Source organism: Euphorbia lathyris, chromosome 2 (genome assembly GCF_963576675.1).
Source record: "Euphorbia lathyris chromosome 2, ddEupLath1.1, whole genome shotgun sequence".
Lineage (NCBI taxonomy): Eukaryota > Viridiplantae > Streptophyta > Magnoliopsida > Malpighiales > Euphorbiaceae > Euphorbia > Euphorbia lathyris.
The window spans coordinates 18,192,466-18,212,790 of NC_088911.1; the positions used below are offsets into that span (position 1 = coordinate 18,192,466).

Here is a 20,325-nt window from a genome sequence, read left to right on the forward strand (position 1 = left end):
AAATGTTCTTCTCATAACAAACCAAAACAGAAAATAACAAAAGAGAGGAAGCTGTAATCTTCTGATCTTGAGTGTACAATTGCTTCTGTGAGCCTCACTTCTTTCTTCTTTATTTTAATCCAACACCCCCTCCTCAAGATGAAGTAGTAGGAATCGAAATTAACTTTATCTTGGATAAAGCATAGACCATTTGATTGGAAGTTAGTGCCTTTGTGAATAAGTCTGCTAATTGATGAGCCGAATCCACATAAAGTGTAGTGAGAAAACCAGATGAAAGATGATCTCTGACAATGTGACAATCAATGTCAACATATTTTGTCTTTTCATGAAAGACATGATTGGCAGCTATATGGATTGCAGCCTAATTGTCACAGAATAAGGGTATATGCATTAATGGCACAACCTTGAATTCCTTCAGAACATAAAGTGAGCCATTTTAGTTCATAGGAAGTAATTCCCATAGCTTGATATTCAGCTTCAGCAGATGATTTGCTGACTGTTCCTTGCTTTTTAGACTTCCAGGACACTAATGCATCTCCCAAGAACACACAATAACCTGTCACTGATTTCCTGGAATCTTTACACCTAGCCCAATCTGAATCACAGTATGCCACTAAGTTAAAATCATTAGTTGCTCCATAGAAAAACCCCTTATCCTTAGTGCCTTGCAAGTATCTAAGAACATGGACAGTAGCATCCATATGCAACCGAGTTGGACTTGACATGAACTGGCTCAATTGCTGTGTAACATAGGAAAGATCTGGTCTTGTGAAGCCTAAGTACAACAACTTTCCAATGATCTTTCTGTACCTTGCCCCATCTCCATATAAATGAGATTCTGTGTCTAGTTTCAACCTAACAGGGAAAGGATTGGATGTTACAGAAACATTTGTTAAACCAGCTTCTTCTAATAACAGATCATGGATGTACTTTTGTTGAGATATGAAAATTCCTGCCTTAGACCTAGCAAACTCAACTCCAAAAAAGTACTTAGCCAACCTCATATCCTTAATTGTGAATGCATTGTGTAACTCCTTTTTTACTTCTATAATGAGACACTGAAGTTCCAGTGATCAAAACATCATCTACATACACAATTAAGGAGATGAATTCACCTTGAGTTTTCTTAGTGAATAGACAATAGTCATGCATTGATTTCTCAAAACCAATGCTTAACAACTTGTGTGTAAAAGCTTTGTTCCATTGCCTCCCTGCCTGTTTCAGGCCATAAAAGGACTTAGAAGGCTTGTAAACTACTCCTGCTGGTACTTGATACCCTTCCGGTGCTTCCATATAGAGTTCTTCATCTATGGTTCCATGTAAGTAGGCATTGTTGATGTCTATTTGGTAGACTGGCCATCCTTGAGCAGCAACTATTGCCAAAAAAACTCGTACGGTCACCACTTTGGTAACGGGAGAGAAACTGTCGTAGTAATCTATCCCAAACTGCTGATTGTAACCTCTGGCAACCAACCGTGCTTTATACATGTCAACACTGCCATCTGGCTTGTATTTGACCTTGAAAATCCATTTACAAGTTATGGCCTTCTTTCCTGGTGGTAATGGTACCAATTGCCAGGTATCATTCAATTCTAGAGCTTCAATTTCCTGCTCCATAGCTGTAATCCAGTGGGGATTGAGTTTGGCTTCTTTATAGGTTGCTGGTTCATAAATCTTTTGTATGTTGGCTAGAAAACCTGTGTATACTGGGGCAAAGGTTATATTTGCATAATCCATGACATTAGTAGAGTATGAAGTCATCCATCCGCACTGTTTTCTGCTGCTTCTATTTGACACCCTGGTAGGAATCAATGGAGATGCAGCAACAGTAGTGGTGATTGGTAACTGAGGAGAACCAGATAATGGTGGAGATATATTTGTTGTAGCTGGCATGGATTCTAGTATATAGAGGTTCGAACTGTCAACTTCAATTGATTCAAGCATTTCATAATGTGAATAGGATGAACTGCCTGAGGCATTTGAATCATCAAAATCCCTTTGAGGAGATGGATGCTGCTGCATATTTGGATGAGGTTGGTAATCCAAAGGCGATGAAATATTCTCTGGTGTGATAGACACATGCAAAACTGGTATGCAACAATCATCAGAGGAGATATCAATTGATGCCAGTTGTGGGTTTTGGTATGGGAAAACACGCTCCTGAAAAACAACGTCTCTAGTGACATGTAGTTTGTGATCCTGTAGATCATAAACCTTGAAACCTTTTTCCCCATAGAACCTCCAAGGTAGATACCTACAATTGCTCTATCTGCAAATTTGTCCTTGTGAGGAACATTGTTAGTAAAATAGCAAGCACAACCAAAAATTCTCAATTGACCATAATCTGATTTTAAACCATGAAGTAATTCATAGGGACACTTCCAATGCAGGATCTTTATGGGTGTCATGTTCAGAAAAGTAGTAGCATGACTGAGAGCTTCTCCCTAAAATTTTGTGTTTAAGCCTACCTGACGCAGTAATGCTCTTGCCACAGACACTAAACTTCTATGCCTCCTCTTAACCACTCCATTCTGTTGAGGTGTATATACATATGTTTTTTGATGAATGATTCCATGAGATGCAAACACTGTTTGAGTATTAGCTCCTATGAACTCTAGGCCATTATCAGTTCTTATCTTTTTAACTTTAATGCCAAATTGAGTCTGAACCATCTTGATAAATTGATCTAGTAACATATAAACCTGATCCTTGGATTTAAAAAGGACAGTCCAAGTAGTTCTTGTAAAATCATCCACAAGTGTTAACACATATCTTTCACCACTTAGTGACCTCTTCTTGTAAGGACCCCAACAATCAACGTGAAGTAATTCAAACTTTTCCATTGAAGAAATTGAACAATTACAGAAGGACTTTCTTGACATTTTCGTTTGTAAACAAATTGAACAATCTTTCACCGATGTAGAATCACATAGAGGAAAAGTATGTTTGAGTTTAATATGAGACATATGGCCCATTCTATTATGCCAAAGCACAACATCAGATGGTTTATTTATAACTACAGAACAAGCTATATGATCTTTATTGACTTGAGTGTTGGCACTGAAATTCTTCAATATATACTACTTGAGTGACTCTACTGTAAGTCTGTATAAGCCATTTTGCATCTCTGCTACTACTATTAATCTCTTAGAAACCAGGTCCTGCAATAAGCAGTGCTTAGCAAGAAACCAAATCTTCACTGCAGAATCTGAGAGCAATTTGCTAACAGACAAGAGATTGTAGGTAAATTGAGGCATGTACATAACCTCTTTTATGCACAACTTATCATTGAATATGACATCTCCAACATGAGTTACCTTTTGGTATGAACCATCAGGTAAATAGACTTTCCTGGTACCTGTCACCAGTTTTACATTTTGCATGCTTTGTTTAGATTTGCACATGTGTGCAGAGGCACCTGTATCAATGATCCAACAAAAATCAAGACCAATTGTAGTGAGAGAACTACCTGTACAGGTGCCAGCAAAAGCATTGAAAGTTTGTTCATGTACCATGTTCCTTTTGAGATACTTCTGGACTTCTTTTTGAACCATCATTTGCATCATTCTTTCTTTCTCATTCTCTGACTCAGGATCAGAATCATCCAGAGGAGTATGTGTCTCCTTAGCTGCATAAGCATGAGCACTGGATGATGATTTACCACCTGAGCCACTGGATCCAGATTTATTCCCCTTGAACCAATCTGGATAGCCTTTCAATTTGAAACAAGTCTCCTTCTCATGTCCATCTTTGTTGCAATGGCTATAATGCTTATCATTTTTGGTCTTATTCTTTCCAAATTTCTTCTTGCCTTCATTAGTGCCTGCAAAATCAGATGCGTTCTGGCCTGAGGATCCAGAATTTCTAGAATTGAGGGATCCTCCGCCTTCTCCGCTGCCAAAACTAGGCTGCCATGCCTCTTCCGTTTGTAGAACCTCAACAAAACACCTTTGATCTCTCATCTTCCTCAGAATCAGAAATCACTCACACTTACAGATATGATCAGAAGAAAAATTAAGAAGAAAAAATGGAATTTCAACAAGAAATTTTCTCAACCAAAAGCTCTGATACCATCTTAAACAAACTGAATATGAAAATATCTTATTTATTGAAGTTAAGAAACAATGATTACCTTTCTCGTTTATTGAAGTTAAGAAACAATAATTACAAGAGGTAAGTATTTATAAAGAAAGTGTAACTGACTTTTCCTCTAGAATGTTCTTCTCCTAACAAACCAAAACAGAAAATAACAAAAGAGAGGAAGCTGTAATTTTCTGATCTTGAGTGTACAGTTGCTTCTGTGAGCCTGCACTTCTTTCTTCTTTATTTTAATCCAACAACTCACCCTCACTCTCTAATTAATTTTGGAGAAATTATAAGAAATAATCACCAGTTAAAACTGATAGATTCAAAGTGCAGATTATGAGCTAATCCAGATGAACATATAGTTGCAACTTCATGTCTCATCTCCTTAGGTCCACATACAAGAACTCCCACACTTGTTCCTTTACACCCAAACAACATTCCTACACATAATTAAACAAAATTAGTCACCATAATACCCAACAAAAACACATATTTAGTATACGTAATTACGAAAATAAAAAAGGAGAACCAAACGGGCACTTACTCTTTAAATCGGGTCTGCGACCGTAATGCACATTAGTAGGCTCAACAAAAGACTGAAGAGGGAGACTTTCTAATTCTTTCTCACTGTTATTCAACACTTCAACATTGTTTTGAAACTGTTTTGCTTCCCTTTCTTGTTGTTTCTTATTCCAAAAAACAGCTGCACTTGCTGTTATTACTATGGATACACACATAACTAGCATATAGAGACAAGTTTTCACAGAGTGGTTGAAAATTCTATTTGTGTTATGATCGATAGGGTAAATGTAATAACGATTAATAAGGGCAATGGTTATAAGGAAAATCATGAAAGAAGATGAAATTATAGCTCCGAGCCAGAGCCAGCTTTTGGGGCCTAAAACGGGTGAAATTGGTGCATCTGTTTTGTGGGGATTGAAACATATGGTTCGTACGAGGTTGGGGTTGGAGTTGGAGTTATCAAGTGTTGGTTCTTTGTGATCTCTTGTAACAAAAGCTTCGATCTTTAGGTTGAGATCATTTGATTGGAAACCAGATGATGTTGGATGTAATAATTGTAACATTGTGAGGTCTGAAGAGTTCTTGAATGAGCAGATTAGGATGATTTGAGGAGTTTTGAGTCTTTGTATTTTGGAAACGTGGATGAGTTCTCGAATTACTGATATGAATGGAGTAATCCCACTTCCTCCGCTCACCATTACAAGAGTTTCATGCCTGTGTGTACATTTCAAAATTATAAGCATAATTAGTTTGATAGTTTCATAAGTAATTTTTAGTTTAAAACATCTGTTATCTTAGACCAACAATCAAAACTGATCCAAATTCAAATCGGAAAGATCCTTCTTGAGAGATAAAATTCTTCCATAAAATATTTTAATCACAACTGCATTCTCCTTTTGATTCAAATCCTAATTGAATAGTTAAACTAATCCAATATCTTATCTACCTAAACCACGTGCTTGGTAAAATACAGTGAATTAACTCATTGAGTTTGTTTGACACAAAATACTATTTACTATAGGCTAGTAAGCGTCACGCAAGACATGTTTGACTTATATGAGAATTACCTATCTTTGTCTGACAATGACACTTAATTGGCATATAGTTAACTGTTTTCTATGTCACGTCAATATTTCAGTGAGTTTTTGACCCAAATTGATTGCAATGATTTTATTAAAATTAAATACGAAATTAAATGATTCAGGTCAATTAATTAAGGAATAGTATGTTTTCTTGGAATAATAATGCAAATTACCTTAGAAAGTGAGTTGAAGCAGGTCCATAAGGTCCTTCAACTGAGACTTGAAGATGATAAATTGAAGAAGAAGAAGGAGATGAAAGCATTTGGTAAAGCTTTGAAGACCAACTTCCTTCACTTTTAATCACAACACTCAATATCTCAGGTTCCAATTTGCTACTTGAAGATATAGTGAAAGGATGCCATTGCAACTTTGAAATACTTGGGACATTCATGAACAAAATGCTTGTCGGAGTATAACTCAAACCTACGAAAATGTAAACATAGTAAACATTAAAATCATAATATTAATGCACATATATGCCATTGTATTTGTTCATGTTATTACCAGGGGTTTTGGAGAAGTTGAGTTCCAAAGTTTGACAAGGCAAAATGCGAGCTGAAACTACACGAATTTCAGATCTTGATTGTAAGAATCTCAGGTAACGATCAATGAGGAAGAGGTAAAAACCAGGGAGCATTAAAATAGTGGAGAAATTGATAGAAATATGGAGTAGAAAGAAAAGCATGAAGAGAATGTAGAGATGATGTGTGTAAAAGAAGAGCTCGAACATTTTCTGCCTAATGCCCGGAAAAGTTGTAACCCACAGCCCCAATCCAGCTAACAAAGATATCTCTCCCGCCACATTTGATATTCTGGTTTTACTCCATTCTAGCACCTGCTTTTTCCACCTTTAATTTATTAATTTCTGCTATATTAAAAACCATGTGAATGAATTTATCAAATATATTTTCATTTCAGGTTAATACAGATTAAGTGTAAAATTAAAATGTAGATACAAAGTGTAAAATCATCTTAAAATAGAATTCTTAAAATCTAGATTTATTAAGTTAAAACCATTATATGACGTAGATGATATTGATAAATTTGTTAGTTAAAAGTTAAAATTTTCAGGGTCTGTTTGTCAAATATAGTTTAGCTATTAGGTGATTTTTTTTTTTTGACTAACTATTTGTATAAACCTATTTGGTAACATTTAGATGGTGTTTGGTAGCTACATTTTCTCCTTCCGGTTGCCTTTTGCTTTAAAATGGAGAGATCTAGCTGTTTGGTTAAACACATCATCAGGGGAGTAGGAGAAGGGTGTACAAGGAGTTCTCCCGCACAGGGCCCCAAATTTAAAAGGGCCCAGTTTTTTTTTATTATACAAATCTAAATAAATTATTATTAATAATTACTATGTGAAAAATTAAGTAAATGTTAACGTATCCATAAATTTAACACTCTAAGAGTCTTAAGGGACCCAGTTTTTATTATTATTATTATACAATATCTAATTTAATTATTTTTATTATATTTAGTATGTTAAAAATCAAGTTAAAAGTATTTTGGTGTTTCATTTTGTAGAAACATTATTATTATATGAAAGTATTAAATTTTTTTAATAAATAAAGCCTAATTTTTTTTCCATTTAGCACAGGCCCCAAAAATGTTTAAGACGGCCCTGCACATCATGTTTGCATTTCATAGCTGAAAAGTAGCTTTTTACATAAACAATGAATCCATGCTTTTTGGAAAATGAGTTTTTTTCAAACAGGAAACAATAAACCGTACAACAAACAACAACAACATGTAAACCAAACAATCCCTTAGTTGATTGCTAATAGTTATTTATGTAAAATGACAAATAAAAAATTAATATTTTATAACTATTATTTTATTTTTTAATAATTTATATTCTTAATTGTCTTCTAAAAAATATCATATACACATGCTATAACTTAGGTCTTTATTATATATAAAAATATATTTAAATAATAAATAAAATTGTTCTTTAGTTTTTATTAATAAAAGTTATATGATCTTACATGTTGGATAAAAATTTTTAAACTTGGATTGCTAATACTATCTTGGATATTATATGATACGTTTTTAATATATACCAAATAATTTATAATTTAACATTTAAAAAAAAAAAAAATAAACCATTTTTTCCAACAACAAACAAACCAAACTGAATGTCTTTTACATGTGAATTTGTTTTGGGAGTGACTAATTGACTATTCCAAATTTACAGGAGTAACGTTATTAATATTATTGAAAAAGGGAGCAAAACAATAGAAAGGTCAAAGTGGAATAGTCAATTAGTTAACATGGGTCCTACAGTGTAGATTCCCTCAGTAGATAAAAATCTTAATCCACAACTTGAACTATCAGTCACATGGTGTAATTTGTCTTTATGGATTATTTGATGTTTTTTTTTTCCAAACAAACTAGTCAATTAGAAAAATAAAGCTACATTTTTCTAAATATTGGGTCAACCTCACTCCCTTTCTCCTTTTATTCCATACTACCTTCCAAAATATAATAATAACTTAATTTTCAATTTTTTTCTTAAATTTCCTTATTAACAAAATTTCCTTATTTTTTTTTAAATTACTACTAATTTGGTTTTTATTTTTAAAGTTTTTATTTTGTATTTTACTTCAAATAAAAGACACACTTGTTATGAAAATTATTAAATTATCTTTTTTAGAGAATTACATTATCTTAATTAGTGTTTTTTCAAAAGTCAATTATAGTATTTATTTTATTGTAATCAATATTTTCTATTTTATTGTAATCAATATTGATATACCAAATAAATACCTTAGAAATGTGACCGGTAATAGCCCAATAGACGATGTAACCAACTCCATGAACAGTAAAGAAAACCATAACCAAATGCCCTAACCATATATGATACTTTATGGTACCCTCCGAGGTCAACCCAAATAACCGCAGCACCGACGACCCCCGAGTCAATATTATTTTTATAACAAAATAAAAGTTATTTTTATATAGAGTATTCCTGTATAGAAGCTTTACTGTATAACCAAAACAACATGTGAATTTGAATTGGGCAGTGGCTAATTTACTATTCCACATTGACAGGAGTAATGTTATTAATATTATTGAAAGAAAGGAGCAAAACTAGGGGTGTACGTGGTCGGTTAACCAGTCCATTAAGGTTAATTCGGTCGGTTAACCATTTTATCGGTTTTTTAAATACACTAACCGTACACTAGTCTACTAAATTCGGTTAACCACTAATCGGTTAACCAATTATTCGGTCGGTTAACCTTTTTATTTCGGTTTCTAACCATTAGTAACTAAACATAAAAATAATAAAAGAATTCAAATTAAAATTTATTGCCAAATAAAATAAACTGATGCATTTTAAAGTTTATGACATTAACTACCAACCAAATCAAAGTTTAATAAACTGACTTATAAATATTAACTGAAAATATCAAATCACATAATGTGGTAAGGTTTTATTCTATCCTAAGTAGAGACATATGCAGAACTTTCTATTCCAAAAATTAAAACTATAAAAGAATAATGATCATAAAACCTAATTTTTTTTGCCTTATGTAAATTAAAATTTCTATAAACTCCATTTCAACATATGATATGATAGTTAATGGATTGTATGTCAGTTTTTTTCTGAAACTTAGTAACTTAGTAAGTGTAAATAAAATAGCATAATAATAAATTAATAATGAATGGATTGTATAATATAATCGGTGGAATAGAGTGGATTAATATTATTAATATAATTGATTTTTTTATATATTTTTAATATTTTATTGATATTCGGTCGGTTTCGGTTAACCACGATTTTTGAAATACAAAAACCGTAACCGTAACCATTAACCACTATTTTTAAAATTAAAAACCGTACACTAGTCCATCGGTTTCGGTTAACCTTATTTTCGATTTGGTTTCGGTTTGGTTTTTCGGTTTTCCGGATTTTTGTGTGCACCCCTAAGCAAAACAATAGAAAGGTCAAAGTGGAATAGTCAATTAGTTGGAAAAAAATCTTCTGTCCCGAATTCCCTGTCCCCTTCCCTGTCCCCCATTCAAATTTTGACACGTGTCCCTTTAACTACACTTTAACCAAAGTTAAGTATATCTAACCATAGTTAGTAGCAATAAAGTAAGATAAAAGGGACACGTGTCAATATCTAATTGGAAAAAAATCTTCTGTCCCGAATTCCCTGTCCCCTTCCCTGTCCCCCATTCAAATTTTTGACACGTGTCCCTTTTATCTTACTTTATTGCTACTAACTATGGTTAGATATACTTAACTTTGGTTAAAGTGTAGTTAAAGGGACACGTGTCAAAATTTGAATGAGGGATAGGGAAGGGGACAGGGAATTCGGGACAAAAGATTTTTTTCCGACTGATAGTTCAAGTTGTGGGAAAAAAATCTTCTGTCCCGAATTCCCTGTCCCCTTCCATGTCCCCCATTCAAATTTTTGACACGTGTCCTTTTTATCTTACTTTATTGCTACTAACTATGGTTAGATATACTTAACTTTGGTTAAAGTGTAGTTAAAGGGACACGTGTCAAAATTTGAATGGGGGACAGGGAAGGGGACAGAGAATTCGAGACAGAAGATTTTTTTCCTAATTTGTCTTTATGGATTGATTGTTCATGTTTTTCTTTTTCCAAACAAACTAGTCAATTAGAAAAATAAAGCTACATTTTTCTAAATATTGGGCCAACTTTACTCCTTTTCTCCTTTTATTCCATACTACATTCCAAAATATAATAATAACTTTAATTTTCAATTATTTTCTTAAATTTCCTTATTAACAAAATTTCCTTATTTTTTTTAATCACTGCTAATTTGGTTTTTATTTATAAAGTTTTTATTTTGTATTTTACTTCAAATAAAAGACACACTTGTTAAGAAAATTATTAAATTATCTTTTTTAGAGAATTAAATTATCTTAATTAGTGTTTTTTCAAAAGTCAATTATAGTATTTATTTGATTGTAATCAATATTTTTTATTTTATTGTAATCAATATTGATATATATGAACAAAAATGTATTAAATGCTGTCTTCATTTTATAAAATGAAAGACTATTTATAAACGGACAAATAGTGGCCAATGAAAGTTGGTCCGAGTGGTAAGGCATTGAACCTCTGCTTGATAGGTTTGAGGTTTGATTCTCCACTCCATCAAAAATTTAACCCTCATTACTCTGATCTTGGAAGTGGGTAGATTTATACTTATCTAAACTTTTTGTAACAAAAAAAAAAATAAACGGACAAATAGTAAATAAATACCTGAGAAATCTGACCGGTAATAGCCCAATAGACGATGTAACCAACTCCATGAGCAGTAAAGAAAACCATAACCAAATGTCCTAACCATATATGATACTTTATGGTACCCTCCGAGGTCAACCCAAATAACTGCAGCACCGACGACCCCCGAGTCACCGGAAAAAACAGAAATGCCAGACATAAGTTCCCCGTCAAACTTACCAGAAAAGAAACACTCTGCAATTTAGCTTCCCATCTGCACAATCCAAATCAAATAATAAATTAATCTCTAATCCAATTAATTAATATAATCAAATAAACAAACAATTTATCTTTTCTTACACTTTCTCCCCTCTTTCAGGTGTGATAGTAGAGAAACTGTTGCGTATATAAATCGTTAATGTCCAAGTTAATAACGCAATAAACATGATTAAGAACGCTAATTCTATCCCGGAAACTATCCCCAGAGGTCCTTTCACCAGCATCGGTTTCCCCAATTTGGCCTTTCTGCCGTTTTTTGTGATAACCGGTGTGTTTCCGAGATGAAGATAAAGACAGCCGATGACAGCAATAAAGAGAAGGGGGAAGAAGACAATCAAGAAAGGTACACCTGAATGAAAGAAGAAATTAAAACCAAAATTGAAGAAGAAATTCAACTAGAAACAGCAGATGTTTCGAATTCAGATTCAAACCTTGATATCCGAAATAAGAAGAACGAAGATGGTGAGACAGGGAAGGATACCAAGTGTCCCAGAAAGTGTTGGTGGGGATTACAATCTGAAGCATGAAATAACCGAGCAATACTGTAATTGAAAGTAGCAGTAAAGCTACTCGAAGGATATGAGAAGAAGAAGAAGATGAAGAAGAAGGTAATTTCACAATCTGTGAATCTGAATCCATTTTCAGAGATGAAATGAGAAGAGAATGGAGGCTTTACGGATTTAGTTAAATAGGTGAAGAAAGCGGGTACATATGTGTTTTTTTGGTTCCATTACGTATAAATTTGGCTGATTCACATTCAAAATGCTGCTGTGTTCACTTATTCACACTCAAACACACTTACGTACGTGTACTGCTCACAGATTTACTTTGGAATGTTTGTTTTGACTTTTTATTTCTTTATTATACATTATTAGTTTATTTCTAAAATTGAATTTACACGTCAAAATCAAGGTCTAATGTTCTTCGAGCCCTCTTAACTTGTTCAAATTGATCATTTTATCCTTCTAACACCCCCTTAACTCCATAAAAACAGTATTTCTCACCTCCTTAACTTGTTCATATTTGTCATTTTACCCCTCATCAACTCATCGAATGTTACTCCCTTAACTCCATAAAGTGGCATTTCTTACCCCTTATGATCATATTTACCCCCTTATCTCTATAAAAGTGGCATTTCTTACTCCTTTATGGTGCAAAATTAATAGAACTTATTCAAATGAGTTTAAAAAATATTTTTTAATATCAACTTTTTTATGTTGTTTTAATTTGATAATTATATTGATCATTCATGTGTTTATTACAATAACATTATATTACAATAATTAGATAATCAAAATTTAACTAGCCAAAAAAATTGAAAAGGGAAGGAATGAATAAAAGATACAAATAATAAGAACATTAATGTAAACAATGGTTTTTTGGGATGTATCAATTTAGATTCCACATACAAAATAACACAAATATCGGTTTAATGTTTAAAAAATGTATCAATTTAGGTCTCGATAACAAATTGTAAGGGGTGAGCAATACCACTTTTGTGGAGTTAAGGGGGTAAATAAGACATTTTATGAGTTGGAGGGGTAAATTAACAAGTTGAGAGGATGAGAAATACTACTTTTATAAAATTAAAGGGGTAAATAGAACATTCGATGAGTTTATGGGATAAAATAACTAATTTAGACAAGTTAAGGGAATTAGAGGAGCATTAGACCTCAAAATTAAACTAAATATGTACTATCAAAAATAAGATTACGCTGTGTATAATCAAATAAAATCACAAATTTATAACAATGATATAATATAACAATTCCTAATTTTTCAAATCCACAATCAAATTAAATAAAAGGTATTAATCCTAATTTATGAAATCTCCAATTAAAAATAAAGGTATTAATCCCCAATTTTACGAAACCCCCAATTTATTAAATTATCAATTAAACAAGTTACAAATAAAGAAGGAGATAAAGTAAAAAAAAAAAATTAACTACAGGCGTGCTTTGTAAATTTGGCCTTCTGCCTAAAGTAGGGAGAATTACTAAACTAGCACTTTTTAAGGTGTTAGTTTACATTTATAGCTCCTTTCAAATAAATTTCCAAAACTAACATATTTCAACATATAACTTCCAACTTTGTCACGGTCTTCTTCCTAAACAAAACTTTGTTTCTTTGTCTTTCTCCCTCTCTCTCTTTCTCACGCTCTCTCTCTCTCTCTCTAAAGAACAAAACAATCTACATAACGACTACGAATACTACAACAATCAATCCAACCCACAATTCATACAACAAGATTTCTACAATCATATAAGTTTTTCATTGGTTTTTAGTTTCATTGAAAAGATTTAAAACTTAGTCCATTCATCGTTAAGATATAACAGGTTATTTCTCTACAACCCAATGCATATTGTTTCTCATATTAAAACCTAATTTTGTGTTTTCTTTTTCAAGAGAGCATTAACTATCTTAAAACAGTGTTTATAACACTGTTTTAGATGAGAAGATGTCAACTTTTCCAGATTCATAAATATTAAACACACTTATCAACACTCATCAACATTTCCAGATTCATAAATATTAAACACAATGCAGATTTTACCCCAACTTTTTGAAAAAAAATTTGGAGACCGGGACCGGAACCACTCCTGGTCAGGATGATTTAGTTGTTACCAAATAAACAAGTTTAAGGAGTTATTGAGATACTTATAAAGATTAGGGAGGTAATATACTTTTATGGACAAGTTCAGGGAGTTGGTGATACAGAATAATTAAGTTCAAAAAGCTGGTGAGGCAGTTGCAAGTATAGGGAGCTAATATACTATTATGGACAAGTTCAGGGAGGGAGCTGATGATGTATTAGGCCAAAAATATAATACCACAACAATCGCATTTTATAATTAATATTATAATTGCATGCATGTTCGCGTGTTAATTTATTAATGGCTTGATACCTTTGCAGCATCTGAGTGCATGATACTTTCGGGAAGAGTCTCACCCAAGTTGCCTGGAAAAGAAGTGCATCGTATGATAAGCGAGACACACACGATTAACGATGTTTGGTAAAAAGTGACATGGAACAACTTGTAGCTGAATTGACAGAGTCATCACCCAATCTACTAGACCGGAAAATTCGGTATAATAGATAGAGCGCTCGAATACTACACCATTTAGGGATAGGTTTGAGACATTCACTTATTCATATCTAATGTCAAATTAGTTTAAACTTTAATGTTTGATTGATTTCGAATAATACTATGATTGATTGATTAATATGGACGAGAGTATAATGAAAAACAGTAAATAAATAAATAAATTACATATTTACAATGAATGAACAAATAAGGACCAAACTGGAATATACATCATGGGAACAGTCCTGAATATATATATATATATAAAAGAATAACAATTATGGTGGCAGGATTCGAGACTCGATTTCGGTGCTTTTGGGATGCTGGGCTCGACATATAATACTCAAGTATGTAATTAGGAAAGACACATGGAATATACTGGGTGAGGAGTGCTACAAGGGATGGCGTGAAACGCAATTAATTCTAATTCAATACCGATTAATTATCAGAAATGTCTTCGAGATGTCATAGTAAACACCAATCAACTTCTTTCAAATATTAAATATTTAAAATACCTAATTAATATTTACTATAAAAAAACCGATCCCTAATTTTAACAATCAATGATTATTAATAATCAACAATTAACCGATTATTAAAAATGTATTCGAAGTGTCATAATAAATGTCAATCAACTCGTTTTGAATATAAAATACTCAAAATAGTCAATTAAACTTTATTATAAAAAGCCGATCCCTAACTTCAATAATCGATTTGTTGTGAACTAAATATAATAAATAATTATTAAAATTGCAGATTTAATTGTTTATTGTCTTTTTTTTTTACAACCAAATAAGCATATATTAAGAATCTAGAAGAAGCATATTACAAATAAAATCAGGGGGTACAGAAAACCACTCACCCCGATGTAAAGGTAAAATACTACTTCTAGCTAACAAATGAGCAACAGAGTTTGCAGAGCGACAGACAAAACGAATAGAGCAATTAGAAGACTCGTTCAAAGAAAAATGACAATCATTGGCTAAGGCGTTAAAAGGAGATGAAACCTCTAACGGGCGGGCCATAGACTGAACCACGACCAAAGAATCTGATTCAATGATTACATCCTTCCATCCGCGGTCTTTGATCCAACTAAGAGCTTCACGGACCGACAGCGCTTCAATGAACGATGCATCTTGATAATTCTGCAAGGATCCATTTTTAGCCGCAACAAAACGGCCCAACTCATCCCGAACAATACAACCAAACCCAGCCACATTCTCGTCTGCAAATGACGCACCATCCACATTCAATTTTAGAAAACCAATTGGAGGACGCTGCCACACCGTCAGGCTTGGCACAGTCGGACTGCCAGAAGGAGAAACAGACGCCTGCGCTTTCTTCCAGGCCTATAGAAATGAGCCGGCTGAATGATACAAGATCGAAGCTTGTGAATCCTTCCGATTCCACACAATGTCATTTCTATAACCCCAAATAATCCACCATAAAACCGCTACAAGCTCAACAAGCTCCACCGATTTAGAGAAGATCCAACCCCAATAATAAAAAATGTTTTGAAATTGGGTTCCCACATCCCCAATAGGCGAAATAGTCCAAATAGCTCGAGCCATAGTACATCTGAGAAAAATATGATAAGAATCTTCCACCGCCCCATGACAGAGCTCGCATAAATCCGAGATAGGAACCCTTCGAGCTTTCAGCGCGACTTTAGAAGGGAAACAGTTAGCAAGAACCCGCCAAAGAAGGTTCTTAACTTTAGGGGGCACTTTAAGATTCCAAACTTTATTCCATAGAGGAGAATTAGTGAACCAATCTGTTCCAACTCCAGCTATAAGCTTTCTGTACCCACTTTTAACTGTATAGTTGCCCCTTCGGTCATCCTTCCAATACCACACATCTTGATCAACCCTATTAGATAAGGGGACACGGAGAATAAGATCTGCATCACGAGGAGGAAAAATGCCCGAAACTAACCCAACATCCCAAGACCGCCGACCCTCCTCCATTAGATCAGCCGCCACTTCCACCCCTAACCCAACCAATTTTTCACTTACAATATAAGGAAAATGATCGTCAGGGAGCCACGGGTCATCCCAAATCCGGACCTCCCCACCCGTCCCAACAAATCTACGAATTCCTGACTTTAACAATTCTTGAGCACCCATAATACTACGCCAAATGAAGCTAGGCCCATCAGATAAAGATGCATCAAGAAAAGAGCAATTCGGATAATAAAGAGCTTTAAAAACTCGAGCCACAAGAGACTCAGGGTTTGAGTTGAGCCGCCAACATTGTTTAGCCAATAAAGCTAAGTTGAAATTATGCAATTTTCTGAACCCCATTCCACCAGTTTTTTAGGGCAACACAGCTTATCCCATGATTTCCAATGTAAGCTACCTTTACCCGAACTATCTGATCCCCACCAAAAAGAATTCATCAACTTCTCAAGGTCATCATATATATTCATAGGAAAAAGGAAGAGACTCATAGCATAAGTAGGAAGCGCTTGCACTACCGATTTGATCATAATCTCCTTTCCGGCTCTTGACAGAAATCTGGCCTTCCAGCTCTTCAGTCTAGCCCGCACCATGTCCTCAACAAAGCCAAAAACATGTGCCCTACTCCTTCCCACCACCGAAGGTAGACCCAGGTACTTATCCGGGAGGGCAACAGTGGAAACCCCCAAAATATTACTAGTTTCAGCACACTCACCATCTGGGCAGTTTCGACTGAAAGATATAGATGATTTTGATAAATTTATTTTCTGCCCAGAAGCACATTCGTAGTCATTTAGAGCTTGTTTAATTGCTGAAGCTTCTGATCGATTGGCTCCGAAAAAGAAGTAACTATCATCAGCGAAGAATAGATGAGAGATTGCTGGCGCTTGGTTCGCAACAACACAACCTTGGATCCGACCCTCTGACTCTAGCCGAGATAAGTAGAGAGAAAGACCCTCCGCACAGATAATGAACAGATATGGTGACAAAGGATCCCCTTGACGGAGCCCCCTCTGTGGAACAATAGGGCCCACTACATGCTTCCCATGGACAACCCTATATTTAACCTTTGTAACGCACTGCATTAAAAGGTTAACAAAGCTCAATGAAAAACCAAATTTCACTAACATCTCCTGAAGGAATCTCCATTCTATCCTGTCATATGCTTTAGACATATCAATCTTAAGAGCAGCTATATTTTATTGTCTTTATCGTTTATTCATTTTGCTAAAGATACTAAAATGAATAATAAATAAGTCAACACCAATTAAATCACATCATTTCATCAAAGCATTTATTAATTTATTAGAATCAATAGGTTGATTTTATTTTGGAAAAACATTTTTTATACTTTGAAGATCTTACTCTTTTTAGAGTCGATTTTTTTTTTTTATTAACCCTAGAATACATTGAATGCGTAAATCCACATCCCAAGTGTATACATGTATATCGCTATAAAGTGCGGATGAGTGACGTGAGAATAATCAAAATGAACTATGACTTTACAAATTAAACGAACCAAAAAGTCCTTTCTGAGATAAAAGGTCAATCGACCTTCTTCGAGTTTCCTTTTAAGGTTGATCGACCTTTACTTCCAGGGGAAACACTACTTTTTACTCTCTTGGGTACGTCTCGTTTTAACCGTCTTTAGGTCCTTACATGAAACAACAACCCAAACATCCTACCTTTGAACCTCAAGGTTTTGGTAACTCGACTTTGTTTAGGTAAATGGTGTACAAAGAATGAGATAATCGAATGGAAACTGAGAACTAAGGTCGATCGACATTGATGGAGGTCTTATTAAGGCCGATTGGTCTTCATCCTCGTTTCCCTTTTGTTAGCCCAACCAAAGGACGATCGACCTTCATCTTCCCTAAACAAGGCCGATCACCTTTTGTGCGTAGGAATACAAAAATAAATAAACTTCGACAAAAAATCACTCCACAATGCAAAGGATTTTTAGGCCTCTCAGTTTGTAACCTTTGTAGCATGCTTCCATGGCTTTAAATGAACTTGATTTGGGTGATTCACATCCTCCAAGCCTTCAAGTAAATCTCCTCAAACCCGAACAAGGACAAACAACAACTTTTGATGATTTCAACACTTTTACACTAGTTCGAAGATTCTATCTTAGCAAACTCGACTTTGTTAGTGTGTTGGTAAGGACAGAAAATGATTTGGTGGTCTGTATTAGTGAGATTAATTCTTGGAAGTTCAATAACTCTCTCCTTTCTCTCTTAAGAATTTCAAGATTTTGATCTCCTCTCTCTCTCTCTCTCTCTTTCTGTCTAAATCTCTTCTCTAAAGTGGGATTATCACAAATCTTCTTCCCATCCCCCTTACTATAATCCGCTGCACCTTTAATATAGGTAAGATGGAGGAGAATTTGACATGGCTACAGTTTTCTGTCAAAACCCCGATTTTCTAGGATTGAGGGTCGATTGACCTTTTCTGGAATTTCAGTTAAGATCGATCGGCCTTAGCATGATGTGGCTCTCGTTGCCCCTTTGAATGGTCAACATTCGTATATTTTTATCTAAAGTTTGATCGGCCTTGAAAAAATTTGATCGACATTGACTAAGGTCGATCGACCTTCTTCTAGGCAAACTCTTATTTTTGTTCTCGTTCGTTTCTCGGACCTTTGCTTATTGCTTGGAGGCTGGACTTTCCCTCCGGATCAAGCTATAGCTCAAGGTTAACAATTCACACCTCATTAAAGTCGGAAAAATCCGTGCTCACGTATCCCCTTTAACTTGTCCTTTTTTTCACTTTGCCCGCTCAACTTAGGGGACAACCTATTAGCCCCCTTAACTCAACAAATATAACCCTTTGTTCCGCTTTATGTGTCTACATTTAGCCCCCTTCACTCACCTTGTGTATTCGATTAGCCCCCTCAACTCACCTTATCCTACCAGCCTCCTCAACTCACCAATTGAGTACAAATTCTAGAGAAACGAAGTGGTTAAGCTACTTGATGAGAGAGTTTAGGTTGCAAGTGAAACATTTAGACACTTAATTTGGCATATAATTATGATTAACTTGTGTTTCAGACTTAATTATTAGTGTTTTGACATGTTTTTTTATAACTGTGTTAAAACACAATAAATACTTTAGACATATAATTGATATTTGCGAGATCTAATGTGGAACATCAAGTAAAGGTAAACTAATCTGTTCGAATTTTCTGTTAAATAGATTGATTTTATTTAGAACGTTAAAAGTAGAATTTTATCATTTTTTTTATTTAAAAATAAAACTATTGTTTTCCAAAATTAATTGTTGTACCTATCATTTTTTTTTCCTTAGCAATGAATAAGAATGTAATTTGATTCTCATTATTTTTACCCTATTTCAGTTTTACAAATATTTTTTTCAAAAAAATTAGTATATTCGTAGGTTACCGACTGAATCAAAATTGGAGATCTTTCTTTGTAACTTAGTAAAATAAAAGAAGATGCCAAATTTATATGGGATAAATTTGATATTTAATTTATTTCTATATGTTGTGAATGACATTTGACATAAAAATGTTTTGGCATTTTTCAATAATTATATGATAAGTAAATTTAGTATCTTCGTTAAGAAGAAAAAGAACAAAAAAGAAGTTGGGGTGTTTGTTTCAATAAATCACTCGGTGAAATATTGCAAGAATATTAGAACAGCAATTCCAATAATTATTTGAAAGGTTTAATAGACATCCAACCCCCTAAACTTGTAACTTTTTTTCACTTGGCCCTCTCAACTTAAGGAACAACATCTCAACCCCCTCAACTCTCCAAAAACATCACATATAACCCCTTATACCACTATGTTCGGTCAAAATATTGACCCGTGTAGAAAACGCGCTTGACTGTTGACCACACCAATGTCACGTATCATTTTTTTTATTAAATTTTTCCATATTCGTGCGAGGTGCTGTCGCTGTTTATCGTTGAAGCATTATCGAGGTGCTGAGGTTGACGGTAGTGGTCGTCGAGGTGAAATGTATCCAAGTGATTGTTACAAAAATGACAAGTGGCATTGGTGAGGTCAACAGTCAAGCGCGTTTTCTACACGGGTCAATATTTTAACCGAACATAGGGGTGAAAAGGGGTTGTATGTGATGTTTT

At 34.1% G+C, this 20,325-nt stretch overlaps 1 protein-coding gene across 2 annotated transcripts; it reads right to left on the bottom strand.

Moving 5' to 3' along the window:
• Positions 1-4,114: 4,114 nt before the first annotated feature.
• On the bottom strand, positions 4,115-11,939 carry LOC136217035 (ferric reduction oxidase 2-like). Of its 2 annotated transcripts, none has more exons than XM_066003606.1 (7): positions 11,604-11,939; positions 11,254-11,521; positions 10,933-11,167; positions 6,195-6,528; positions 5,864-6,113; positions 4,631-5,322; positions 4,115-4,526 (listed from the first exon to the last, which is right to left on the bottom strand). In XM_066003606.1, the coding sequence occupies exons 1-7, from the start codon at positions 11,809-11,811 to the stop codon at positions 4,387-4,389; spliced, it is 2,127 nt and encodes a 708-aa protein (XP_065859678.1). In that variant the 5' UTR covers positions 11,812-11,939; the 3' UTR covers positions 4,115-4,386. The 2 variants fall into 2 exon arrangements, with proteins under 2 accessions (XP_065859678.1, XP_065859679.1); XM_066003607.1 differs by having other exon boundaries at positions 6,195-6,525; positions 11,604-11,938.
• Positions 11,940-20,325: the final 8,386 nt, after the last annotated feature.

What these genes read in the sequence shown, in the direction of transcription:
- LOC136217035 (XM_066003606.1), bottom strand. Translation starts at nt 11,811, where the DNA reads ATGGATTCAGATTCACAGATTGTGAAATTACCTTCTTCTTCATCTTCT. An exon ending in TTACCGGTCAGATTTCTCAG is followed by an intron (nt 6,529 to 10,932) that starts GTATTTATTTAC and finishes AGGTGGAAAAAG; the next exon opens with CAGGTGCTAGAATGGAGTAA. An exon ending in GCTTCAACTCACTTTCTAAG is followed by an intron (nt 5,323 to 5,863) that starts GTAATTTGCATT and finishes ATGTACACACAG; the next exon opens with GCATGAAACTCTTGTAATGG.